At 39.0% G+C, this 27661-nt stretch overlaps 1 protein-coding gene and 1 non-coding gene across 2 annotated transcripts; both read left to right on the forward strand.

The window, feature by feature from the left end:
- Positions 1-364: 364 nt before the first annotated feature.
- On the forward strand, positions 365-22684 carry LOC145771751 (inter-alpha-trypsin inhibitor heavy chain H3-like). The gene is made up of 24 exons (XM_082583483.1): positions 365-475; positions 809-947; positions 1040-1172; positions 2053-2230; positions 5380-5638; positions 6186-6322; positions 6768-6924; positions 7374-7485; positions 8304-8484; positions 10734-10868; positions 11417-11592; positions 11891-12028; positions 12936-13086; positions 13634-13850; positions 14103-14280; positions 15583-15757; positions 16521-16760; positions 17451-17543; positions 17973-18103; positions 18450-18846; positions 19037-19186; positions 20348-20512; positions 20944-21116; positions 21198-22684. Exons 1-24 carry the CDS (start codon positions 365-367, stop codon positions 21361-21363), a joined length of 4092 nt encoding a protein of 1363 aa, XP_082439609.1. The 3' UTR covers positions 21364-22684.
- Positions 2674-2881, forward strand: LOC145772923 (small nucleolar RNA U3). Its single transcript, XR_014289351.1, has one exon. It is a non-coding gene; the product is annotated as a small nucleolar RNA U3 (small nucleolar RNA).
- Positions 22685-27661: the final 4977 nt, after the last annotated feature.

A 27661-nucleotide genomic window follows, 5' to 3' on the forward strand; every position in this document is an offset into this window, starting at 1 on the left:
GCGGTGGAAGTCCCTTTTTTATTTTAATTCTTGAAACCGTTAATTTATTCATTACTATCATGTTTTTGAGTGATGGAACCAAGGTACTCAGCTACGTCTCTGAACGGCTGCATTGACTCTGTCTGCTTTGTAAAGCGCTGAGCAACGCATATCTATGATGGATAAAACGCTATACAAAATACATTAGCATTAGTTATTCATGTCTATTATTATTATCTTATACATCGAAAAAATTCAGGTCCTTATAATTTAAATTTTGTCTACTATTTTTTTGGCGTGATGTACCAAAGTTGTCATCCATTCTGCATGGGCCGTTCTGTCGCTATATCTTCACGTCATGCGATTAGCTTTGACGTTGTGGCGAATGACTTACAACCGACGCTTCGTGTTTAGCGATTCCAGTGACGTCATAAGAGCGCTGCAACGAAGCAAACGCCATGCCACAGAAGAAGTGGGAAGGTCACGACAGAAGAGGGTGAGAACGAGAGAGTATTGGGACTTGGGAGGGGACATTTTTATGTAAATTCTCAAAACAAAAACATTGTCTTTTCTGGAATAGTTTTTATTGTTTATTTCTTATAATGATACTTTATTACGTATGTCTAATCTACCAGTAAACAAGAACTGCTTACAACTCACCACCAAATGAAACCATTATAGTGTCATATGAAGTTGTATCCTGTTTAAATTGTAATTTGTAAGGTTGGTGGATACGTTCTTGTGTTATGACTTATGAACGATGGTAATTCACCTAGGACCGTTGATAATAATCCAGAAACAGGAAAATACAAGTTTTTATTTTGTTCAGGACTCTCCACCTCTTGTGGATCATCATAGGACTGTTCATTACGTCATTACCTCCGGCTTAGGCTCTGAGTGGAATAAGTTGGTAAAGTCGGATTTTGAACCTGTGGTCCTCACAATCGTTCGGGAGGGTTGTGTTGGAGGTGAGTTTTGATTTATTTATAAAATTGATTGTCACAAATTCAACAAAGTTGAAATCATGATTGTTCGTTCATTGATGACGTGATCATTACAGGGATGCACGATGACGTTCAATTCGCCATCGATCGAAGCGTGGTACAGTTCATCAATATGCAAATAAAAGGGGACTGTGAGAATCTCATCGTTTCCTTTCCAAACGGAAACAACACTCGTGTCCCACTTGGAAGGTTAGAAGAAACTCGAAAGTTTTTTGCAAAATCTTAAAATATCATGAAGCATTCAGGGAACATCGCCAAAGTCATCTCATTCATGTCATTGAGACTGGGACTGAATTATCCTCTTAACGGCTGGTTTTGACATTCAATGTTTTTTCTCGATTCTTCTTTCAATTGCAATCATAAAGAAAAACTACAGAGATGGCACATCCGTGCTCGTTGGTTCAACGTCAACGCTTTTCCAGTAAGTAAAGCATACAATATATTCCCACATACCTTCTTTTTTTTACACCAATTAATTGAGCCTTTGCTCCAGATTTTATATAATTTTCGTCTCCCACGAGTATTCAAATCGTCCTTGTAGCTAAGCTTCTCTTCCTCGTGGGAGACCCCAAAGTTTATCCGCTCTGCCTACGAGCAGACCGGGTATAGGAGTCAAACGTACCTGTGTTACGGTCACGTGATGGAGACGTGGGCGCTGCCTGGCCTTATAAAACTTCTGTCGCCCGGCCCGTCGTGAGCTGACCTTTTTGCGTTTGCAGAAAGCTAAGCCCGTCTCCCTGGCCCGTTCCGCCATTCTAACTTTTGCGGACGAGTCGCACAAAATTCTCGATCCACACTTTCCTTCCACAGGTACATAGACTCCCCAGCCTGGCCCCCGCGACCTAAGCTGGTGGACTTCCTTCCGGGTGCATCGTCACCCCATAATCACGCCGCTCCCCGCCTCTACGGGGCGTGGCAGGCCGGTTCTTTAAAGTCTCTGACCTGGCTATGTTTATTGTGTTCTTCTCGCCATGTCAATTATTTTGTACTCGTGCGTCGTTGATCAAAATAAAACAGTTCATCATCGTCTACGTTGGTTTTATTTGAATTTTGGTTGAAATATTCGCAGGGACTACGGACGCACCAACGCTGAGGTTGAAAGAGCTGACAGCCTTGGCGTCTGGACGATCACCGCCAACACAACTATCAACAACACCTGCTTTGTGGAAGTGACTGCGTCGTGCGCGATTGGCTTCACAATGTCGCTTATGACGAAACACTCCTACGAAAATGACTCCGCATATCGAGTAAAACCGTATAGTGTTTGCAGTAACAAGTTATGGCATTTTATAAATCTGTTAAGTATATTTTCTTTGACGAGTTTGCAACGTATCTTTGCTCTTGTGACGTATCTTTGTTCTCACCAAGACACGACTTTCTACTGAGTTCAGTGGCTTGAAGAGGATACAATCGTTGATGAAACGGTCTGCTCCTCAGCACCACACTTGCAGGAAGAGAAAGATGCCACAAATTATTAGTGCACGTTTGAGCGGAAATTGCATCCACCCAGATTATTGCAAGTGGTCTATGTTTGCCCAAACTGCATTGAGATGAGATGTTTTCAAGTTGCATAAACTCCGATCTGGCAACTTTTTTTGACACAAATTTTGCATGAAATTCCCTAAGTTATGTTACCACAAACCTTAGAATTATTTGCCAGTATAGAAACGTTTTCAAGACTATGCAAATCAAGATCATACTTTTAGGGATCATTTCTATAGTGTGCATCTTGACAACGTCACTCTAAGTTGACAAAATCTCAGCTACGGTGACGAGACGAAGGGTTTCCCTCTGAGCACGAAGCTTGGCTGGATCTTCCTCCCGGAAGGTTCAGTCCTTGATGAGTGTTCTTAGCCGACTTCGGTTGGCCAGGAGGAGGGAAACTCGTTCTGAGTAGTTGCTTCTAAAAATTATCCTTGATATGAGTCTTATTATGTGGCAAAATTGTTGCCCACCTTCCTCGATGGAAAAAAAGACCGATTTTAAGAAAGAGGAAAATTAATGGAAAAGAAGATTATTTGCAAAAAAGCAAAATCCTTGCTGGTGTTGTAATCAGGAGAGCTGTGATCTAGAACAGTGGTCTCCAACCTGTGGGTCGCGACCCCAAATGGGGTCGCCACAACTCACCATATTCAATTTGTTACAGATTCAATTCATTACCGAAAAAAAGACCGATACTTTTTTGTTGTAGTTCGCATCCTTTGCCGGTGTTTTGGAGTAGGCTACAGCTTGCCTTCTCATGGCACAAATAAACCATTGTGGTGCAATAATCAAAAACATAATAGTTGCGACAAGTAGGACAGAGCAAAAGCATTCGCGATGCTATAGTTTAGACTAACTTTTTATTATTCAAGGTGACTCCAGAACGAGCGAATAGGTATTTATGCAGGTGTAGTGTGCAGACATTTCATCGGCTGTTTACAGTTTGCAGCTATTAATAGTAATTTGTAGCTAGTAAGTATAGCAAAATATTATACAAAAATGGCAGCAAAAAATACCAGAAAAAGATCTTATGAGGAGGCTTTTTTAAAACTTGGTTTCACTGAATTTAATGGCAAACCAAAGTGTGTTCTGTCATAAAGTTTAGCGGGTTTAACATAATGTTTTAAACACAAAACAAAATATATAACATAATAACTCAAACGTTTTCGACGCGTACGTGTCTCCTCATCAGGGATTCAATCTTTTCAGTCCAGAGTGTCGTTACAGTTACAAACAGTGCAAAGTCAAATTTATCTTACAATTTTGGGAAAAACAAAATGGGGTCGCATGTAAATGTTGAAAAACATTTTCATTTAAATTGGGGTCGCTTCTTAAAAAGGTTGGAGACCACTGAATTCTAGCATATGAACGGTAGGTACTTTAACGTAGGACAGTTTTCCGTGCAAATCAGCTGATTTCAGTCATGTGACTCAGCACGTGATATTCCGATCTTCTCCAAAGATTTTTGATACAAAGAAAATTAAGTGAATGTACTGCCACAAGCAGCGTGGCCTAATGGGTTAAGGTTAGGGCAAGGGAATAGTCATTTCGATTGCGTGGGTTCGATTCCCACCCTCTGCTAATGTTCTATTTTCTTCTGCAACTGAACTGAGTGCAAGATGGATCTTAATGACTGTAATCAATTGAGTTTATAAGGTTACAATCACAATGGCGTGAGTCACATGACTGCAAACAGCTGATTCATGAGGAAAACTGTCCTACGTTAAAGTGCCTACCCATATGAACGGCCTCATTTTGTTTTTATTAGTGTTCCCGGCATGCTTTTTATTCCCGAAATTTGCTTGATATTGTCAAAATATTTCATTTTTTGTTGTCCTTTTGTGCGTTTGTCTTGCATCATCCCAGTCAACGTTGAATTTTCCAACATATTGCTTCTAGCTATGTGTCCGAAATATCTCAATTTTCTGAGGTGGATGTTTTTAATCAGACTCCATTTATCGTCTATTTGTTGGGAAACAAATTCATCTGTTTTTCATTCCATCCAGCTGATTCTTTCCATCCCCCTCCTTATAACCTACTTTATTAATCTGCTTAATTCATCATCTAATCTCCATTTCGGTCTGTCTATCGCATCTTCTTCCTTTAGTCCGACTTTGTTTGCCTCATTCTTCACCTGTTTATTTAGGAAATTCCCGTTTCCTCTTCCCATCTACTTTCAAAGTCAAAGCTTTTCGAAGAAAACTTCCTTCCTTCCTCCTTAGTACATGCCCATACCATCTTACGCCATTGCCTTGCAAGTTTTTTAATAGTCATCCTCATCTCTAAAATATCCATCAACTCTTTAGTCTTTTTCACATTCCTCGAATTTACCCCAGACATTGCTCTCACCATTGCCCTTTCCGTTCTTCTCAGAATTGCCTGCTCATACCTTGTGATATTCAAGCATTTTAAATAATACACTATTTCGAGTTTCTCTGTGCTGTCATCAAACGTTAAACTCATCCCTGTAGTTCTGCACATAGTCTTCAAAAGGCTTCTCAGGTAGCCTACCATTTAAATCAGCGCGTTGCAATTGTTCTTGTCTATGATCGATTTTGAAACACGATTGGTCTCGACGTCTGGCAACACTCAAAACAAACTTAGGTTGACTGCCAATTGATTGTTCAATTTGTTGTTGTGGTTTGAATGCCTGATGACCTTTTGCAGTTGAGCTATTAGCATCACCATAAATATTTTTATATTTGTGAAAGATAAATAATTAGTAGACATACGAAGCTTTTGGAAAAGCAATCGACAAACTGAGTTATTCATTCCAAACACTCTGTGGATTCGTCGATTTTTCCAGTGCATTTGTTTTCCCCTGATAAAGGAAAGTTGATTCACACGATCGCTGTTGTAAAAATTGACTCCATACAAACTATACCTCCCTATAATGTTGATTCAAACTCTTCAGGCCATCGAGGGAAACCCGAACAAGAACAAGTCCTTGGCTGTCATCCTGGACGGGTTCGGAATGGAAGCTTTGAAGTCCGGTGGCAAGGATATGGTCGAGACTGTGCGCTTTGTCAACCAATCCGGTTATGATGTAATCGATCCGGTACGCGTCACTGATGACGTGGATGGGTTGAATTCCAAAGTGAAGGTTTACCTCAACGATGGGTTGAAGACGTCCCAGCCAGTTTACGTCATAATCGAAGGGAAAGATTATCAAGGTAAGATGGAGATGGCGTTGTTGGACCCACAACCAACCTAACAGAAAATTTGCAAATTCCGAAAATTTTTGGTGTTGCTAATAGCAAGCTTGATATTTTCAAGGCACTGCAGAAGCCATCTTGTTTTCCTGCTATTTACCTGCAATGCTCCCTGCATGCTGACCTGTGCAATACTACTGCAACCAACTGATCAAAGCGATACTAGTTGTGTTTTTGGTAGTTTGTTGCAAACAGCTTGCAGTTGAATAGTACAACGTTAATGCACTCCCATAGAGACAACAAGTTTGTGGTAACACAAACAGAAAACGCAGTTGTTTGTTACATCGCTACAATGTTGCTGTCGCCAGATGTTAGAAGTTTGCTCTTGCAATCCCAGATGCTGCATCTGTTGAAAGAGAACTGGTAATGAAAGGTGATGTAGTGTCGCCAGATGTTGTTTGTTATATCGCTGCAATGTCGCCCAATGTTAAAACGATGCAACAAAGAAAGACCTTTTACATTTGCTGACAATTAAGATGACTTTACCATGGTTCGAATGTAATTGTAGGTCACCGCTTCACTCGTGCTATTCCGGAGCCAATAAGGCCGTCCCACGTCACCCTTAAGTGCGAGCCTCGTGACGTCATCATGCAAACTGAAGTCGAAACAACGTTTGACGTCATCGTACACAATCATGAAACAAACGTAATTAGACGTAAATGTTGCGAAGCTTTAGTTATACCAAGTGCTTTGTAGTCAAGTGTTAGAATTGTCTCACTGAAGATCGATGGGTCGTCGGTTCGACGCCCATTGAGAACAGCGGCCGTGTCGTGCCAAACAATGTAATCACGTGCCTGGCTCCCAATTAATTGTCAACCTCTTCAACCACCGGACGCAACCTTGGATGCAGTTAAATAGCTTTTATGAAAGAGTTGACTTTGTTACATCACAAACCTTTCTCACTGCTACAGTGTGTGTATTCGTTTATTGATATCTCATTAATAGATATGAAAGGAAGAGGTTAGTAAAAAAGTAGAAAGAAATTAAAGTCATCGTATATCAGCTCCCGGATTAATTTTTTTTATTTCAGTATGAATGTTTTTCTATTTGATCAATCATATGAGTTTTGATGATAGACCATAACTTTCAGGACACCTTTATTGTGGACTCATCGGACACTGCTTCTTTCACCAGTTCTAAGCATGAGGCATTCCAGATAGATTCCAAAGAGACGAGAGGATTCCCAGTGTCAGCGCGAACTAGTTTTCATACTGAGGAAGGAACAACCAGCTCTCTCAAATTTTCTGGTAAGGTTTGGCAAAAACTTATTTTTGCAACATGTCTGCTTCTTCAATAATCCACAACACGCGAAATAAAATTGAATTATAAAACAATCTCAATTTATTTTGTCATCAAAATCTTATTTTGATTTACTGATTGACGAAACGTTGGAATAAATGTGGATTAGTGCTTACAACACTTGATATTCCAGCATATTTCACAGTCTCTAAGCGGGTATATGTTGTCATGGATACGAAATAAACTAATTGTTGTTGATGATCACCACAACAACAATACAAGTGTGCCTGTGATTCTTAGGGACAAAGAACCGACGTTGATATGACAGCAATATTACCATCCGTAGCGACTTTTTTTCAGGCAATAGGTACTCCCTACCAAAACAAAAGGCCTACATTGATTTTGTTTATAACCTGATGTAATTTTTGTGGTGAAAACAGTTTTGATGATTTGACAGTGCGCGGATCCCTACCTGGATCGTCACAACAAACAAGTTGCAATATTGTTGTCGGGAAGCCATCGAATCCTCGCATTGATTCCCTCACAATCGATGGAATAATCAATTCAAGGTAGCGTCATCGATCACGTCATATATCAACATGAACTTAACAACGCTTTTTGGAAACACTTTGAACTGGTTGAACAATTCATTTGGCTCCTGTAAGCTCAGTGATTGACTATAGAATTGGCCTGATAATATGATCATCTACAGTACCAATTCAACTTGTCACGTTGTTGTTTAAGATGAGGTACATAGCCTAGCACCATCATCTGAAGATTTTTTTTTAAGTTTTAAATTTGATTTTATCTTTTTAATCAAAATGGCGTCAAACAGGAAAGGAAGATGTTACTTGCATAGCTGAGTTGAGTGAGCGAGTACACGACGTTGAATAGAACGTCGATTAAACTCAATTACAACACACGACAGTGTCTTGAGAAGAAGAAAACACTCAATGACATGGTAAAAGTGAAAACAAAAATTGGCTTTCCTGTTCATTACTCCCAAGTCTTTAACAATAACGTAAAGTCAAGAAAAGTAAAGAAAGTCTTTAAAGACCTGGATTTGCCAGTCCGCCTCTTTCGACGCTCAAGAATCCTTCGAAACGCCCTTCAAAAACCACAAAATTTTTGAAGCTTGCTGGCTACAAGACTGCCCACTACGGAACGACGACATGTGTACCACCAAGAACTGTGTCGACAAGATCATATGCAAGAAATGCAAGAAAAGCTACATAGGCAGCACTATCCGATTGTTTTCTCCCGGATGCAGATCCCAGACAACTAATCAACCGCTTCAATCGTCCGCAGACGTTGAATTAATGTAAAAAGCGATTGATTTGTTGTCTAGGTGGTCTCCAAGATATACTTAATATTTTGTTTGTTTTAGATTTGCTGAGACTGTTGTGACGTCAGTGATGACAAATTACGCTGACGTAGGACTGGAAGCCAAATTCGATATTTTGCTTCCAGTTGACTCATTCATCACAAATCTCACCATGACTTTGGATGACGTCACAATAGTTGGGAGAGTAGATGAAAAGGAGAGGGCAAAGAAAATCTACGAAAAAGTAAAACTTTTCTTTTTTGCGTTCAACAAGTAATCATTGTGCTTTGCCCGCTTTCTGATTTTATATCTCGTTTATAGATAATAGGTCGATTAAATCTTTACTTGAGGATGATCATTATTGATACTGTGACCATTAATTCTGTTATTAACGTGTTATAAATTCATACAAAACACAACATTTTCAACCGTTCTTTGGTCTCAGGTTTATCCCAGTTAGCAATACAGTTATTTTTTGGGCAAACGTAAATTCAGAAGAAAAATACCAATTTTGTTGGCATGCACCTGCTTGGTGGGTAAAAGCTCGGATCAAGTTAGCACGAAAGCTAGAGAGCTAAGTGTTGGTCCGTTGGATCAGTATCAACTGACGTTCAATTCCACTTGACCCAATGGTTGATCCAGGGCAGTGGTTCCCAACCTTTTTGTTGTCACGGACTCCTTTAGACAAATCTGCGGACCCATACCTAACTTTTGCTTGAAACCCAATTAACATACTACTGACTATTGTAATAATTATGCTACTCAACTACTGTACTGTGTCATATTGCATTGCCGCTATGACTCCTGCGACAAATATCAGGTTAAACAGTTGGTCAAATAAAAAAATGAATGAATTGTTCAAGAAATGTCAGCAGTATTTGAATATTAAGGTGACCCAAAGTGTCATGCCGAAACTTTTTCAATGTAAGAAAATTTAATGAGAGGGCTGTTGTTGCCTTTCCTGAACCAAACGACTGAACTGTGGTTGAGATTTTGACAATGCAACACGCATGTCACCTTCAACGTCCAGGCGATTTCGATGTTTAGTTTTTATTGTAACAAGAGCTGAGAATCCTGCCTCGCAAAGGTAAGTGGTTATGAATGGTAACAAAACAATAATCACTTGCTTTGCCAAGAATGGGTAGGTTTGCAGTTGTGAGCACCAAAATTCTTCCACAGTTTTTGAATGAAATTCAATGCGGAATAACTCTTTTGATCTCAAATCAATTAGGTCATCTTTACTGAGATCGTCATCGCTAATGTTGTTCAAGTCAAAAAGAAAAGGATTTCGAATCCATGTTTCAACTTCGTTCGGCAGGTGTTCTAAATTAAAACAACGCTGAAATGAGATTTGAAGGGTTTCCAAGTGTGCGCAACATTTTTCTCTTATAGAGATCAAAAGGCCTACATTCTCGTTGAGTTTCATCCATCAAGATAAGATCGTCTAACATTGGAAAGTTAGCGTAATACCTGCTTCCAATCTGCGTTTCCAAATCGGCAACTTGGCTAAAAACGCTTTCAGTTTTTCAGCTGCATCAATTATTGTCACACCTGGTCCTTGATTGCCACGATTGACATTGTTAATATCGGTATGACCGAAAATATCGGCTAAGTAGGCCATGCCGTATAGAAAACTTTTACTCTCAAACAATTTTGAGAGGGGACTACCTTTTGCTTTCAAAAGAGTTGATGCTTCATTTTTTAGCTGCTGCAGTCGTTTTAAAACTACTCCTCTAGATAACCAACGTACCTCAGAATGATACAAAAGTAACTTACTTCGCAATCGCCAATCTGATCCTACTTCTTGACAGAGCGCTTTAAAAGTACGGTGGTTTACAGCTCTGCTTTTGATGAAATTAACGACTTTCACGCAATTCGTCAGAATTTCTTTGAGACTTGCTGGTAAAGTTTTTGCTGCTAAGGCGTACCTGTGCAAGAAGCAATGGGTAACAAGTACAACCACACGAGGAGCAGCAGCATAGATTTATTTTAATGCATGCCGGTACAGTTTATTCTCTCGGGCTTGAGCTTGACACATTTGCATTTAAAGGGAGAAATGAAAGTAAAAAAATCGCTTTTCGTTTTTTTCTAAAATCCATCAAGGTAATCACGGACCCCCAAATGCTTTTTCACGGAACCCCAAGGGGTCCGCGAACCTCAGGTTGGGAACCACTGATCTAGGGGGAAGCCGGTTGGGGCGATCCCCTCCCCTAAAGCACAGAAAAGTAATTTTATTTACAGTGTGTTTGCAAATTGTGTTTTGTTGAAATCGTCTCCTCTGAAGCTTCTTCCTGGATCCGTTCATGACTTGACCTCACAACTCAGCTGGTACGATTTACATGTGTTAGAGGTAAATATAGCAATAGAATAGATGATGTTACCTGTCGCAATCCAAAGTAATCAACGAGCTGTCTGAGATGAAGGTTGTGACGTCACAGCCTTCTGTTTGTATCGATTAACCTTGCAATTCAAATTAAAAATATGCTTTTACAGGCTAAAAAGCGCGGGAAAACTACAGCCCACGTGGCAGCTCAAGAATCGTCAACACGTGTTTTCAAAACCAGTTTGTTTGTTGGACCTGGGAAGAAAGTTATCTTCAGGCTGACGTATCAACAATTGCTTGGAAGGGTTTGTCAATAATTACGTTGTAGAAAAATTGCATACGGTAAAGTGGATGATTAGACCACATTTCGATACAACCGTGTTATCCTGAGTAGATCTTCATCAAGTCGAGTTAGATCAGGGACCGTATAGTGAAGGTCTGCAACAGATTATGCATCTGTTGAAGTTCAATTTAAAATGTTAGTAGTTTTACAAACCTTAACGTGGAGGGTTTAAACTGCTATTCGTCCTAACAGTTACCTAAGTTGACAAATTGAAGTCTCTGTAAACGTTTAAAATGTGTTTTAGCAAGCAAACTGTTTCACTCACCCAACAAACGTATGTCATGCACGCATTTAATTTCGCATCATTATCCATCAATACATGCCTGCTGTATAGCTGAGCGGTGAGAGCTCTAGTTTGACACCGATTCTGTTTAACTGAACCCATCAACATCTTGGATGTGAAATCAGGATCACTCTTCTGAGTGACATAAATCAGTGAAAAGCTTTGTGTTATGTAACAGTTTGAAACGAACGGCGGGAAAAAAATAGCCATACCTCGTATTGTTACAGTCGAGAGGAAGTTACAAGTACACGGTCGCCTTGAATCCAAACCAGCTGGTGAAGAAACTGAAGATATCCGTTCATATAGAAGAGCAGGAAGAGATAGATTACATCTCCATTCCTTACTTTGATAAAATCACATCAGATACATCACGCCATCCAGCTGGTACCAGTGTGATCTTCGGGTAGGTAATTGATTCAGTTCCATGAGTACATTAAAGAAATTCTTCATGTGTTTCTCTGCAGTCGAGAAATAAGTTACGTGTTTTTAGGAAAACCTTTGATGGCTAGTGTGGAGACTATACATCGGTATGGTTAGCGAAACACAATGCTCGCTGTTCAATAGTGAGTAGTCAGGTAGTGCTGACGCTGGGAAGATTGCTCCTTCTCAACTAAGAAATTCTTTACTTAAAAAAAATTCTGAACTACTCAGATTCTTAACATTTTTTATGTCATTTTTAGTTTGCATGTTGTAATCTTTAGAAATAAAAAAAGATCAGCTCACATCAAGTACAATCCTCTCCCTGCACAACAAACCGCTTTTAAGTCGTCGAATGCATTCTCAATATTCTATGACGTGGTGAGGACAAAAGTGTATGGTGACGTCACTGTCGCAAATGGGTGAGATCATAGATGCTGTATCGCACCTCTGTCGCATTTACATTACAATAAGTAGTTACTACGCGGTGAATGGTTCTTAGACACTGTTGGGTATCATTAGGTTTCTCATCTGACCACTCTGAGTTGTAAATAAAGTTCAAAGTCCCACTCACCAACCTATTGGCCTTGCGATGGTCCTGAACCAACACAGTAGGCTACTCTAGTCAAGTCAATTTATTTTGTTTCAATAGCGCCACATATAAACAAACAAGCAGAGTAAATGAAAAGTGAAACAATGCATTGTAAGCTACAGCTGTTGGTTAGATTATGGCACGACCGAAAGACCATTAGCGGTCATATAGTCAGCCATCGCCCCCATAACAATAAATTTAACTAACACATTCATAAACAAAGTGTGCAGAAGCAGGTACACTAACTCAGTAAATAAGAAGGGTTTAGCCACTGACATAAAAAAATGCTGTGCACTGTACAAATACTCAGAGCAAGACTGCACAGTTTGCAGCTCGCAAAGCTCTTTGGAGTAGGAGGCAATAGGAATGTCGGAGTGAACGTTGGTCTTTTGTTGCGAACAGGCATCATAAGCAAGTTCCCATGTTTGAAGCTACAAAGCCTCTACAAGTATTTGAAACTGCCACGATTAAGCTCTAAAAGACTTTCCCAGTTCGAGGATAAAATTCTCACAATGGGAAACTTGTGTTGCGATTCTGATATTTCTTTTTTTAATGACCGTGGCTTACAGAATTATTCAGCAAAGAACAGCAGTTCACAATTACGGGCAGATATTAGAAGTGCATTTCAAAATAATTCCTGTTGGTGATATTACTCATGACAAATCGTACTTAGAGTTTGAATTAATTAATTCATAATCCCAATTTTGGTTATTGAGTTAAATATCTTCTGCTTTCAGCTACTTTGCTCACTTTTACACTCCTCTTTATCTTGCTCCTCCTCCAAAGAAAGTGATGTTCATCATTGATAGGTCAGGATCAATGGGCTCAACAAAGATGCACCAAGTCAAGGAAGCCATGAGGACTATTTTAAAAAGCTTGAATGAAGTTGTAAGAACATCTTTGTTAATACCTCATTGATACGTTCCTTGGCTGTTACATTTTGTTATGTTTTGTGTTCATTTGTGAGAATAAATGCAAACATAGTTGAACGTTTTATTCACTATTGTGTGGAAGCATGAAATGTCTACCTCAACAAAATGACCCTGATTTCACAATAACAAACTAGAAGCTTGCTGGCAAGACTGGGAAAGTGGGGCGACTGTTGCTAGAGCTAATTGACATCGCCCCATTATTCGTTACCCTCATATTGGTTTGGTAAATTGAAAACACGTGTTCTTGAATGATCTCTTCTCTGATTCTATACCCACATGTTGATCTGTCCGCAGCCGCTCACTTATTACGTTCAGTGATGAAAACACAGTAATGGCGATGATGACGATGATGCGCGCAGCAAAGATTTTGACAATTTCAATACTGATAATGGAAGTGATGGTAGCAATACTTCGATATATTTTGATCATTTTGTTGTTTACCCTGCTTGGATGTGTTTATTTGTTTATTGTTTGTTTTGGTTTATTTATTAATTGTTTCTCAGGATTTCTTTGGTATCATATTCTTTGACCATCGCACCTATAAAAAAGGCGCTAAGCTGAGGAAGGCCACTGCACAAAACGTCAAACAGAGTTTGACATATCTGTCTTCGGTTGATTCCGGGGGTAGTACGCGAATGATTCCTGCCTTTAAAACCGGTTTTGAAGAATTCAATCTTCATTTCAATAAGTTTGCAGCACCCGATATAGGAGACGTTACAGGTAAAAACATATAGCAATTTGCATGGGGATATGTCTGCTTCAATATTCTGTCTGAGTTGTCCAATTATTTTTTTAAGTATACGTTGAGTCCACAATCACCACTACTAATAATGACTACTATAAACACAGAGTGAAACTGTTCACCAGGCATTTGATAAATAAAGTGACTTGCGTGCGAATCCTCCCCTCCAACTGGCAACAAAATTTTTAAGTTGAAAGTAATGTTTTCTGTTCAACTTTTTATTTCACCAGCTGACCATGGTTCAGAAGAGTTGGACATGTCCGGAGATGATTTGGACATGTCCGGAGATGATTTGGACATGTCCGGAGATGATTTGGAAATATCCGGAGATCTTGAAGTTGAAGATAAAAAGAGGAAAGTTATTGAAGATGACTACGAGAATCTCATTGTGTTCTTGACTGATGGACAGTAAGTGATTAACGTTTTGATTGATTGCAGGAATCTTTATCTTCCAAATGAAAAAATCTTCTTTGAGAGCTTAATTCTGACAGTTTCGCATACTTGTAGAGACTGTGAAACACTGACGCAGGCCCGGTAGGGAACTAAGATTGACAGAGTCAAGTTTACGGTTGTTGTTGTTGAAGTGCTGTCTATAAATTATTCTCATCACTAGATAACGATAAATGGAGAGCTGTTCTTCAAATATGTTGCTCAAGCGCACACTCCAAGAGGCAAACTAACGTCTAATCACAATGGTGTTCTATGCATTTGTTGCCACCTCCACTCCTCCAGCCTTCCATGCCTGTTGCATAGAAATAACAGCCCAACTGAAAGTTTAGCATAAATTTAACCGTGTTTCAGTGACGATGTTGACCTTGTTAGTGAAGCATCGATTTTGCTACAAAGCTACCAACAACCTGGATCATCTTTTGCAACATAACCAGTCTCCTGAAACGTTTCAAGAATGTTTTTTTTATATCAGAAAGCCCAACTTTGGAACCCACTTTTATCGTATCCAGGTTTGCGATGATAACCTTACAATAACCCGGAAGTCGGCTGCATAGCTGCAGTAGTCGGCTGCATAGCCAAGTGGTGAGAGCCCTGGAACGGCAATCGAAAGGTCGCTGGTTCGACACCGCTCAAAAGCATGCGGCTGTGTCTTTAGCAGGATACTTAAAGGCATGCCTGAAGGTGGATATGAAGATTGGCTTCCTTGCCTTCCCGTCCACTTAATCTAAATCTTCAACCACCGGGTGTAAGCCTGGATACGACAAACAATAACCCGGTAGTTGAGGTTTTAGATTAAGTGGACCATGAGTCAATTTTCTTGCCCATCCAATGTGTCCTGACTTCTTCCTTCAAGTAACAACCTTCGTCCGGTGACGTCATCACATCCATGACAGTCACCTCCAGGCCAGCTTGGCAAAGTATCGTTTCCTTCTCTTTGGTTTATATTCAGTTTTGCCACTTCCAGCCATAGGTTTCTTAAAACGAAATTTTCAGAACTTGCTTTTATGCGGCGTAATAGGATTATCACACGCAACTGACCAAAGATTGGTACAAATTCTTGAGTTATTCTAAAATAATTCTCAAAGTCAAAAGCAACTTATTGAAAGCATATTCAAAGACTTTATAATATTGTTTCATGCAGTGTAAACCATACATTAGAAGCCTTTAAATGGTGGCAGATAGTTGGTAGTGGGTTGGTATGTTGCAAGAACTATGCGTGGTGCCATATTATAAGCGACTCCTATTGTTCTTGGCTGGCAGGGGGGAACATCCTTCACAAGTTTTGAAACAAATTAAAAGAAACAACATCCACAAGATCGCGATCCACACAATCGCGTTCGGACAATACGCGGCTCGAGATCTCCTCCAAATGATCTCTGCCCAGCACGATGGGACCTATAGGATGGTGTTTGATGGCTTGACTGCCTCTGCCCAGGTCGGTATTGTTGGATAATAATTTGTTTGTGTTGTGCATTGCTTCCTATTGGTCGATTAAACTTTAGATTCATTTCTGATTTGCCAGCTTCTCAACTCAATTTCACGGACATTTTACATCGATAACCTCAAGGTTAAAGTACAATTTATTTTTGTCGTATCTAGGCTTACGCCGGTGGTTGAAGATTTAGATTAAGTGGACAGGAAGGCAAGGAAGTCAATATTCGTGACCACCTTCAGGCAATTGCCTTTAAGTGTCTAACAAAGACACAGCCGCATGCTTTTGAGCGGTGTCGAACCGGCACCCTTTCGAACGTCGTTCCTGGGCTCTCACCAATCGATGATGCAGCCGACAAAGTGCAATCTTAGTGCTAGACTTTCTGGATTGGTGCTTGTTGGCGAATGTTCACAGGATTTATAACGTTACACCTTTTCTTTTTTATATCCTGACTGCTAACCAATTACCTTTTGTGGCCTTTTATCATCTGTTTCTTTAATTGTTTTGTTTGCTTATTTCAGGCTAATGATTTATCTATAAATTATCACTAGCTCAGCATTTTCACATTATTTTTAACAACTAACAGCCAGTCCAGTAGTTTGATTTGACGCATTTGACATTGACGCACGATTTTCCTGATTCAATCAATTCATTCACTTAATGTCACTCAACTGCGTTCATGGAGGTCGCTAGCAACGTGTGCTTAATGTTATTTTCTCGCTTGTTGGATTCAAATGTTTTATTCTTTGTTTATGTATACATTTAGATCGACGATTTTTTTCAAGAAATTACTGCTCCCTCTCTAAGAAACATCTCAATAGAGTACCCAGTCAACCGTATCGTTGACGTCACCCAAAGCAAGTTTCAGGCAATACAATCAAAATCAGAAATAGTTTGGGCAGGAAGAATAAAAGAAGAGGAGGAACTGTTAGATGTTGGATTGCATGAACCTCTGTTGGAGGACTTAGATGTCTCCAGCGGAGGAGGAGTGTTCATAAATGCTCATGTGAGTTGATCAGCTAACGATAAACGCCCACATGGAAGGTTTGAGGCAAGGGAAGAATTTCATCGGCTAACTGTAATAATTGTAAAAATACGCAACTTAAGTCAAGCAGTAATCTAATATTAACCATGTAACAAAAGGAAAATCTGCAAATGTCATCTAACCGTCTTCAAGTATTTGGCAAACGGACTTACGTACATTAAAAAGTGGACTTACACTGCAGTACTTTATTTTTGTTTTAACAACGTTATCTCTGAGCAAGTTGAATTATGTAGCATAAGCAGACATTCCAGACAACAAAATCTGTCATTTTGATAGGGATTCAACGTCTGCAGACGGATTTTGTTGTCTAGGATGTGGGAAGAACTGAACTCAGTTCAAGTTAAAAGTAATAAATGAGTCACTTTCAAATAGCTCAATGTACAAATGGCCTGATGCATGAACAAGACTTTTGGTTAGTTGGGAGACTTCATGTTTCGCTTCTATATTCAACACCGGATAATCAAAAACACTTTTCTTGTACGTGAAATAGTAAAATCAGGAAGTAGAAAAATCATGGATAGAACCTCGGTCCTTGAGGCTCACACGACGACGACGATATAGCTGTTATTTCTTAGTGGTGTCGTCTGTTCATCATTCGAGATGTGTGGGAATGACGATGTGTTGTGTGACATTCATATTCCTTTGTTTCAGCTCTCTGGCCACTACCTTGGTGAAGATCTAGAGATTGACATCCCTATCAATTCGAAGAAAGAAAAGTCACGGATCATGACGTCACCGCACCAGGTGACGCCTAACCTTAACTCATATTGTAAGAGAAAGAAAAATAACTTTATTTGCTAATCAGATTCTGCAATACAATAGTTGCCTACACAATACAATAACATACAATTCATAAACATAGAGGAACGCATAAGTACGCTCAGTGTTGAATAATGCAACCTGATTAGCTAGTTAGCTTAGTTAGCACACAGTTTTACGTCCTGTGTTCCCCGTATTGCGAGGGCTGAACGTCACTCAATTTCGATCACAAAGTTCCTTTTCGGAGGTCGCTCCGCAGGTTATCGTACCACCACTTCTTTGGTCGTTCACGTGGTTAGAGAAAGACCATTTAATCATCCGGTCCGTTCCAATCAAAACTTTTACAACAGTTATCAAATGAATGATATTATTGACACTGTGATCTGCGCTTAACCACATTTTCTCCATTCTTAGATCGCAAATTTCACTGAGAGGCTTTGGGCTTTCCTACAAATCCAAGAACTTTTGAAAGAACTTATACTTGCAAAGGGAAACCCAAACGCGTCGGCGTTGATAAAAGAAAAGGCGCTCAACATGTCGTTGCAGTAAGAGAGAATTTGTATTCGCATTTCTGACTTCAATTTTATACTGTATATCCAGTATCCACCGCAATGTTACATTTGAAAAGATACGTTCTTTTAAAAGCAATATTTTTTGCAAGGTTTGGCCAATCTAAGTCAAGAGTGTAGACCAAATAATTGAAAGATCCAACTTCATCAGCGATGATAAAAACTTTTAAAACGTTTTCTAGGTCTTACCAGTCTTACTATTTACTCATCCCAGATGCAATTTTGCATATGTTGATGTGCACAAGTGCATAAGCAGACATTACACGTAGATTGAATTTGTTTTCATCCATCACACAATCTCAGTCTTTATTTCTTCCTCCAGGTATAACTTTGTGACTCCTCTTACTTCCATGGTGGTCGTTCTTCCTGACGATTTCAAAGACATAGAGGAAGAATTAAAAAGTGAAGAAAAAGAAAGGAGGGAAAGAATAAAAGAAGACAAAATGAGGAGAAGAGAAGAAGAAAAGCAAAGATTGGAAGCGGAAAGGCTAAAAATGGAACAGGAAAGGCTAAGAATGGAAAAAGAAAGACAAAGACTGGAAGAAGAAAGAAAGCTGTTGAAGGGGCCATCAGCCGACCAGTCTAGTCAAATCGCCAATCTTAGAACTGGTCACAAACTAAGTCGTGGAAGAGGAGGAGGATATGGAGATCCCCACTTCATCATTCCACTTCGTCCGGACATCAATCTCTGTTTCAACTGGGATGGAGAAGAAGGAGAGGTGATTAACTGTCGACGTATAAACTAACATCTTCTAACCAAGTCAGAGTCTTTAACAATTTTTAACAAACTGGTTGAACAATCAACTTTGTCTTTCAATATAACCGATTGAAGATATTTGTGTTACTCAAAGACTTCGTTTTACATTCAGTTCGCATTATGGGAGGTTTCATTTTTTGTATTTTGTTTAGGTTTATAACTTGTTCTACGACCCCTCAGCTGGAGTGGCTGTTAATGGCAAGCTGATCAGAACTGAAGCCCCGGAAAAAACTAGCAAGAGCCACAGAACTTATATGTCCGTCATGGGACTGATTCTTCCTGAATACAACCTCAAGATATTGGTTAGTACCTATCTGTAAACTAAAAAAAAGTAAAAAGGTAGTCCCATGCTCAATTCTAAGCTTTGGGTAATGAGAAGATAAGGTTCTCATCACACTAAGCCTTCGGCACTAACGAAAGTAGGGAAGCCAGTTTCCTTCTTTCGGCTGCCTTTCCTTCAGCAACTATGCCCACCCAATTATTTACACCCTGGGTAGAGATGAACGATGTTTATTAACAACCAACTTAAGCCGGCAGTCGAACCAGGTTTGCATAGTTGGACAGGACAGCCAACGCATCCATTGCGCCATTCCACCGCCCCTGTAAACTGAAACAGTGCCGAATCCTTCTACCATGCATTGGTATAATTAGCTTATATTAGTTATTAGAGCATATTTTGAACAAAATATGCCCGCTACGAAAGCAATGACGTTTGCAATGACTAATTTCCGTCAGCGTGTCCTTATTGTAACCCAAAACAATAATATACTACGCCTACTTATGAGCCAGTGAGGGTCTGTTTGTTACCTGGGCCACTGAAAGGCACCCAGCATTTGCTCTCATCATCTCAGGCCTTAACCAATCCATGATCACCCGATCAGTGGCGTTGGAAGGGTGGCCAGAGGCTTGTTTTGGACCTGGACCGACGTGATTTCAGGGGCAGGTAGCCTTTCTAAGGACAACGGGAATTTGAAGAGGCCCCACAGCGTATTCTTTAGATAGTGTATTTTGTTAAGAAGTGTCTTGACTTGGAGTTCAAGGATCTCATTGGTACCGGGCCCAAATTCATCTCTGAACAGCCCTGGACCTAATACTGATTTCATTAACAATTTCTCTGTTGATGCGAGATAGTTAACGATGTCAAGCAGCTGCTGCTAGTTGACAAGTTTGCGACTTTTCATTAAGCGTTACGATCGCATGGTAGCTTCCGTTATCTTCCAGCACTTTCAAGATAGCCGAGATAGTGTTTATTTTTTCTACAATATTTGTTGTTAAAATAATTACACTAACCATTGCTATAATGGGGGCAGCTTATGGGTCATGTCATAATCAAATCAGTGATCAAATTATTAAAAATGATGAGTTGTCCGACAACCTTCCTGCCATGATCTTTTTATAGATAATTGATTACTTTCTCATTTTATCGAAGTCAAAGCAATCTAAGTCAAAGCTTATTCTTTTAGGTTCGTCCTGAAACGGTTACTCTGATTTCTAAGGGGATAAGAAACATCACCCTCCCTGTGTTATCTCCCATGATGATAACAAGGCATGGGGTCAAATTACGTATGTATGACGTCAAGTTCAAGACTGCAAAGATTGAGTTGTCGGGCGAAGATTGGTCCTTTGATGTGAGTGGTTAAAGCTTCAATGTAGGCCTATGGTAAATACAACGTTAAATAACATTTGAAATAAAACAGCAATGTTAGCAAGGAGAAGGTTTTTCATTGCTCGAAGTTGTGGTACTTGACTTCATTCTGACCACAAGCTTCTAAAGAGAGTCAGACGTAAAGTACCGCAGCTTCAAGTAATGAAAAACTTCTCGCCACATTCACGTTTAGTACCACGTATTAACTCTACAGCAAAATCGAAACAATCCAATGGCGTGTATTGCAATTCCGCGGATCAAGCGCGAACACCAAGAGTCGAACCATCATTGCTTGGTCTTGTTCTTTATTTGCAGATCTCGGTGTTTGTTCATTGGATTATTAGGGTAACCTCAGGGCGCCTTTTTATGTCCTCTGAAGGCTGCCATTCGATGATCTTTTGCTTGTGTTTTCAGATTATTGTAACCCGAAATATCCGCAACCACCACCAAGCCTGTCACGTAGACTTCTTTGTCAATAGCTACAAAAATCACTTGATGTCGCCACTGAGTGGAGTTATCGGACAATTTCTCAACAGTGACGTCAGTGTTGCTCAGAACAAGTTGAACCAAACCATTATGACGATTAAGTAAGTTTGACGAGAATTTGTTTCTTGCTAACAATTTTAGGTTTAATGTTGGTCTTTCAAACTGTTACTTTTTCTTCATAGCAACCGTTCCGGTCGAGTGACAACAATTGAGAGAGAGCAACCGTTATCACGTGAGAAAGTTACATGTTGGAGTTCCCATAACAACGCACGTGGCATCATCCAGGGTTCCCACGAGCACTACCTAGTGAAAGATGTGTTGAAACATCCGGGTTACTATTGGATTTGAGATCTTCCTCTCCAACAAAGAACTTCACCTAGACTACAGTCCAATGCCTGCAGTCTACACCGCACGTGATCTGTTTCCCACCGCATAATTTACTCGCAATCATTCTTGTATTATTTGTTCAGTTTGTGCTTTCAGTCCAGAGTGTCGTTACAGTTACAGTGCATAGTCAAATTTATCTTACGATTTTTCATTTTATGTATTGCAGATTTAATTCCTGATGAGGACACACGTACGTGTCGAAAACGTTTGAGTTTATTTTATTTTAATTATGTTATATTTTGTGTGAAATAAAGTATGCTAAACCCGCTAAAGTTACTATGTTTTATTGCTCTATGGTTCAACAAGTACAAAACTCTTGAGATTGTTTTAACATTCGACGTGATGACGTCAAGCACGCAAGCAAATGATTTGTTTTTGTTAATGAATAAATAGATCGTGTACATTTTAAAATGGAAGTAATTCGATTTGCTTGTTTGTCGTATATTTGCCTCCACTCGCAGCACAGCAGCCTCTGTGTCCTTATCGCATCAACACGTTGTATTCACGTCGAACGCTGGTACGTTCCTTGCAGTATTGCGTCATGAAGCTTTAGTCATCACCACAGAAACCTCATCTCATTGTTGTAAGCAAAGGTGTACTTCGGTAAATCGTTCTAATTATTCTGACTCGTCAATCGGTTCACCATAACTGCAATAAATATCTATACACTATATCACCAAGTTTTGGTGACAGCTGTTTCATGTGCCATGCTGGTATTGCTCATGTGTGGTGATGTCACAATGTCATCTCGCTACTTCTAAGCTCTATCAGGAAAGCGGTTGTAGTCACGATTGGATACGTTGTATATATTTGATTGTTTCTATGCTTCACTTGATCAGTTTAGTTTTCGTCAGGTCATAATTTGCTCACAATACACATTGTTTGTAACAAAGCATTTGTAATCGACTATAATACATTGTCGCCGGTCGTATGATTTCAGGATTTGGGATTTAGTTGGCGGACTGTATAAATTATAAATATACTACATACGATACATACTACGCACATCTTTTCAAACCAGTCTCGTTTTTGTTGCAGTTTTATTTGTTGAATAACAAACAGTAAAAAAAGATTAATTTTTATACAGCATATTCTCCCTGAATTATTCTTAAAAAAATGTCCTTCCAAGAAATAATAACATCCTTCTCAAGTGAGGCAAGTGACTCTGGTTGGAGAACCATGGCCAATGGTCATACGTCTCATTTCATCTCATCTGTTTTACCGAAAAAAATTTGGTAAGGCATATGCAGCTAATAAGGCCCGGCCAGTAATAAGGCCCACCTCCTGGATCTCCGTTGTTACAAATCTTTTAAACAAAATTGGAAGCTCTGATTGCTGCTATGGTGAATTGAGACTAACTGGTAAAGTTTCACAGCCTAAAGTTGAGAACTTTTTGAGTTACGGAAAGTTGAAGTTTGGGGGGACTGAAAATGAGTGGTTTTATTAATTTTCACATATTTTAGACTGCTCTGCAGTTAACAAACCGCTTTGACTTCCGTTTTTTTGCATTTTATGTGAAAGATATGTGCATGCTGATGCAGTAAAACCAATAAATTTGAACTTTTTTTCTAATTAAAGCAAGACTGATAATGATGATCAAACTAGGCTAATTTTGGTAATGAGGCCCATGGGCCCCTGGGGTAACGTTGTGCACTAGGGTGGAGTGAAAAAAACTTTTTATAAAATTTTTATTAGCTCGGGGTTGGAAAACTTGCAAATTACTACTAAAACTAATTGTGCAAAATTAAAATGTAATCTGACGAGAGTTTGATCTGCCACCAGCCACTTGAAAATTTACTATTGGGCCATTCCGTGTCAATTCACACAGTCAAGAAATTCAACCTCTTCAATTTTTCTTAAATTTTACACACCTTTTCACTATCTTATATGATGAACACCTGCAAAATTTGAGTGAAATTTATTGAGAAACACGAGAGTTATAAAGCATTTAGTTTGGGGGGTCTGCCGAGGGGGCACAATTTTTTTATTTTTGGCCTTGTTTGAGGTCCTATTACTGCTTAAGTAAATTAGGCAAGAACCTAATTTTTTTACAGGTGATAATAATTCTGCCAAATATTGAAAAAACAACACCGTTCACATTCCCACTTTAAAAGGTCAAAGGTCATAGACATCCAAATGTGGCCGTTTCCAGCTCTCGGTTAAAATTTTCCAAAATTTCAAAACCTTGCTAAGACCCTATTTTTGATTGGTTTTGGCTGAAATTTAGTAGAAATGTTGTTTACAAGATTCTCTATAAAATTTCAGAGTAAATTTTTACTGGGGTTATGGGTAATCGGGATATTAAAAGGACCTCTTTTTTGCTTTTTGTAATTTTGACCAATGTTTCACATTAAATACCTCCCAACCCCTTTAATATTTTGTACTGAAATTTTCTCAGTTCATAGAGAATCCTGTAAACAACATTTCTACTAAATGTCAGCCAAAACTAATCAAAAATAGGGTCTTGGCACGGTTTTAACATTTTAGAAAATTTTAGACGAGAGCTGGAAAGGGCCACATTTGGATGTCTTTGACGTCTGACCTTTTAGAGTGACAATGTGAACGGTGTTGTGTTTTCAATACTTGTCAGCAGTACTATCACCTGTAAAAAAATTAGGTTCTTACCTAATTTACTTAAGCAGTGATAGGACCTCAAACAAGGCCAAAAATTAAAAAAAATTTTGCCCCCTTGGCAGACCCCCCAAACTAAATGCTTTATAACTCTCGTGTTTCTCAATAAATTTCACTCAAATTTTGCAGGTGTTCATCATATAAGATAATGAAAAGGTGTGTAAAATTTAAGAAAAATTGAAGAGGTTGAATTTCTTGACTGTGTGAATTCACACCGAATGGCCCAATAGTAAATTTTCAAGTGGCTGGTGGCAGATCAAGCTCTTGTCAGATTACATTCTAATTTTGCTCAACTAGTTTTAGTAGTAAATGGCAAGTTTTCCAACCCCAAGCTAATAAAAATTTTATAAAAAGTTTTTTCACTCCACCCTATTGTGCACCCCTGGTTAAGAAAGTGGGGGTTAAAGACTTGAGTGACCTAAACAATTCTTGTTACACCATTAATCCAATTTGTTATTGCAATGGAAATATCATAATTTCAGAATCAAAATACTTTATCATCCCTACCATATCTAAAAACACCATGTCGCCTTTTAAAAAATTGGGCGGGGGAGGGAATAGTTGTCTCTGTGTATTTAATTATTAGTTATGTGCCTGTGTTGTCGATTAGAATTTGTTTTGTGGTGTGGTTATAGTAAAAATACACCTTTTCCATCACTTTTGGTGCTAATTCAAACCGGGCCTTATTCACAACACGTGCATCTAATAAGGCCCGCTTGAGATTTTTTTTATTTTTTTAGTATTTTACAACCCCTTTTACTTAGAAACTTGTTTCATAGATATGTTGTTTAGATAGACCCAAAGTATCCTCATTCCAAGTTTCGTTCAAAATTATGCAGTATTTAGTAAAATATTGAGGTTTGAAAATTAGCGGGCCTTATTAGCTGCAGGTGCCTTATAAAGTTGATAATTAAGAACAACAGTAGCCTATTTCGGTAAAACCAGATGAAACCCACATAAGTTTAATTGATGAGTCTATATCTTCGGGCTGAGAAAGCTTTTTTAAAAGCTTAATCCTGGCAGTTTTGCATACTTGTAAAAGATTTGAACTACTGACCCAGGCGCAGTCACCGAGTTTGGCAGAGTAAAGTGTTATTGACCGTGAATTATTCTATCTACCAAGTGCTACTAAATGGAGAGCTGTGTTTGAAGTGCTTTGCAAAAGAGCACACACAAAAAGTCAAACCTGCGCCGGTTGATAGTTCCGTTTCTTCATTTCTTAGTCAAGTGCTCAACCAACTGAGCTACCCGGATGGACGTAGAAAAACTCAGTTATCTTCGAGAATAAGAGTTATTTGTTTGGCATTCCCTACTTTTAAAAACCCTTTTTAATGGTCATTTCAGTATCTTTTTGGAAATCTGAAATTACTTCTGCTTCCTATACTTTAGAAGAATTTAGCCATTGACAAACTTTTGGTGAGACACAAAGTTTGTTTGAATTTTTTTTTAAATTTTAAAATACGTCCGAAGTGCCCACATTCCTCTAACCTGGGTTAGTTGATGTTGAATCTTTATCTTCGGACTGACAAAGCCTTTGATAGGTTATTTCTGGTAGTTTAGCATACCGTACTTGTAGAGGCTTTTCACGCAGGGCCGGTTACCGAGATTGAAAGAGTGAAGTTTTTGGATTGTTGAAGTGTTGTTGCCGGGAAGTTATTTCATCCACTAGGTGCCGCTGAATAAAGAGCAGTTCTGAAAGTGCGTTGCTCAAGCGCACACCCCGAGAGTCGAACCAGCGCCGCTTGATCTTGAGTGGGGCGCTTAACCACTGAGAGCTAGCAGAACTATAATGTACAAGTTACCCTTCACTTCATATTTTAATTGAAACTGCAAAAGGTTAATCTAATTGTTAATATAAGTTAATTGATTAAGTAACGTTTTACTCCAAAATAATAATTCCAAAGTCTGAATTAAATCCTGAATAGTACTTCCCTGTTGAAGCTTTTTAATTTGAAATGACAGATAGGCCTAACCATATTTTTTCCTCTCAAACCAGTTGATGATTTGAAACGCGAGCAATGTGGTTGCGCAAGTGAAGCAAAGAAGAACATTTTGCAAGTACGGAGAAGACTGGATGTTATCGTTTCTGTTTGAAGTGGGAAAATAGCCTGAACAAATAGCCCCCTACATCCTCTACTGAAAACAAAACAATGATGTGGCCTATTGCTGGTTTTTGCAGGGCCTTTCAATTTTGTAATATTGTGTAAAGCATTAAATAGGCTACATCATTGTTTTATTCCATTTGAAGACCCAGGGAGTAGCTTTAGGAAGGCGATTTTAACAAAACAAACCAACCAACAATGATGTGCAATTGCATTAATCTGCAAATATACCGTGAATAAAGTTACTGTTCTGTATTTTAGGAGATGACCCCCCTCCTCTGGATCTGCCACTGCTTCATTTTGTAGTGTTAATTTCATGTTAGTGCAAGCGGCTTGTAGAGCAAACTTCGTTCCAAAGAAACCACCGATAGATGTTTACCAAACTTTGAATTTTGCTTTAGCTGTTATCATGTGAAAGGAACTGGTTTTTACAAATATGCTTGAGGCCTGCAGCAATTTCACATGTCTATAAACGGAACCGAAAATGTTCAGTTGATGTATAGATATAAGTGGGATTGGTAGCCTAACGTCACGTAGGCATATTTTGTCTGCAATTGACGATGAAGTCAAGGTAGCTTGAGCTGGAGGAGGCTACAACTCTAAGCTTTGTTCATTTGCATCAAGTTGAGCAGCAGGCTAAGTGAAAGTTTATTATACTTAAATGTAATAAGGACGTTGTGCTACCTCATTTTAATGTTAAAATTTCTCTTTCCTTACAAAATGAGTGAGAAATTTGATAAATTAAAAGAACTTCAAGAAAATGTCAGTTGTTGCATCAATATGCTGCAATTATAATAGAAATTGAAGGCTTTTTTTTCAGTCTCTGATGTTAACCAATGCTTAGGCTACTTATAGCTTATAGTCAAAATATCATTTTTAAATTCCTGAGTGTTTGTTACACGAAAAATTAAAATGAAAAGAGCTTGCATGGCGACATAACTACCAAATGGACTCTGAATTTAACAGAATATTGTTGAAAAGAATTTTATGGAAATGCAGAAAGCCTTGAGGGGTTTCAAGCAATGCTAAAGGTTTTCAGGATCATTCTAAACTGGAAATCCTTCTGGACGTAGGCTCTCGTTACAGAAGTGGGTTGAATAGAGCACAAGATTTTGTTGGCTGGATTCCTGGCAGGATTCTCTAAGCAAAGCTTCTCCGGTTGTGTTTCTGCAAGGATTAGGTTGTTGTCTATGGAAGTTAAGCAATTAAATAATGTTAGCTGTCAATCAACTCCACTCCTTATATCACCATCCACCTCCTTCGTCCTTCCTGTGACGACACTGATCTAAAAAATCTTTACAAACAATGGTCTCATCTAGCTCCGACACTGCCATCACAAGCTATGAATGAATGAATATCTAATATAGTGTTTTTTAACTTGTTTATCTCAGGACGCACCTGCAAACCTCTGAAAATGTGATGGCGCACTAGGCGACCGAAGCGAGCGCGAAAGGTTTTGGGTAACTTGTACCAGTGCTTCCCTTGAATGACTTGCAAGTTTTATTACATGGGGCTCATACGTAGCA

Source organism: Aplidium turbinatum, chromosome 6, assembly GCF_918807975.1.
Source record: "Aplidium turbinatum chromosome 6, kaAplTurb1.1, whole genome shotgun sequence".
Lineage (NCBI taxonomy): Eukaryota > Metazoa > Chordata > Ascidiacea > Aplousobranchia > Polyclinidae > Aplidium > Aplidium turbinatum.

Coding starts and splice junctions, on each gene's coding strand:
- LOC145771751 (XM_082583483.1), top strand. CDS start 365: ATGACTTACAACCGACGCTTCGTGTTTAGCGATTCCAGTGACGTCATA. Junction 948..1,039: donor TCGGGAGGGTTGTGTTGGAG/GTGAGTTTTGAT, acceptor TGATCATTACAG/GGATGCACGATGACGTTCAA. Junction 11,593..11,890: donor GGTACCAGTGTGATCTTCGG/GTAGGTAATTGA, acceptor TGTAATCTTTAG/AAATAAAAAAAGATCAGCTC.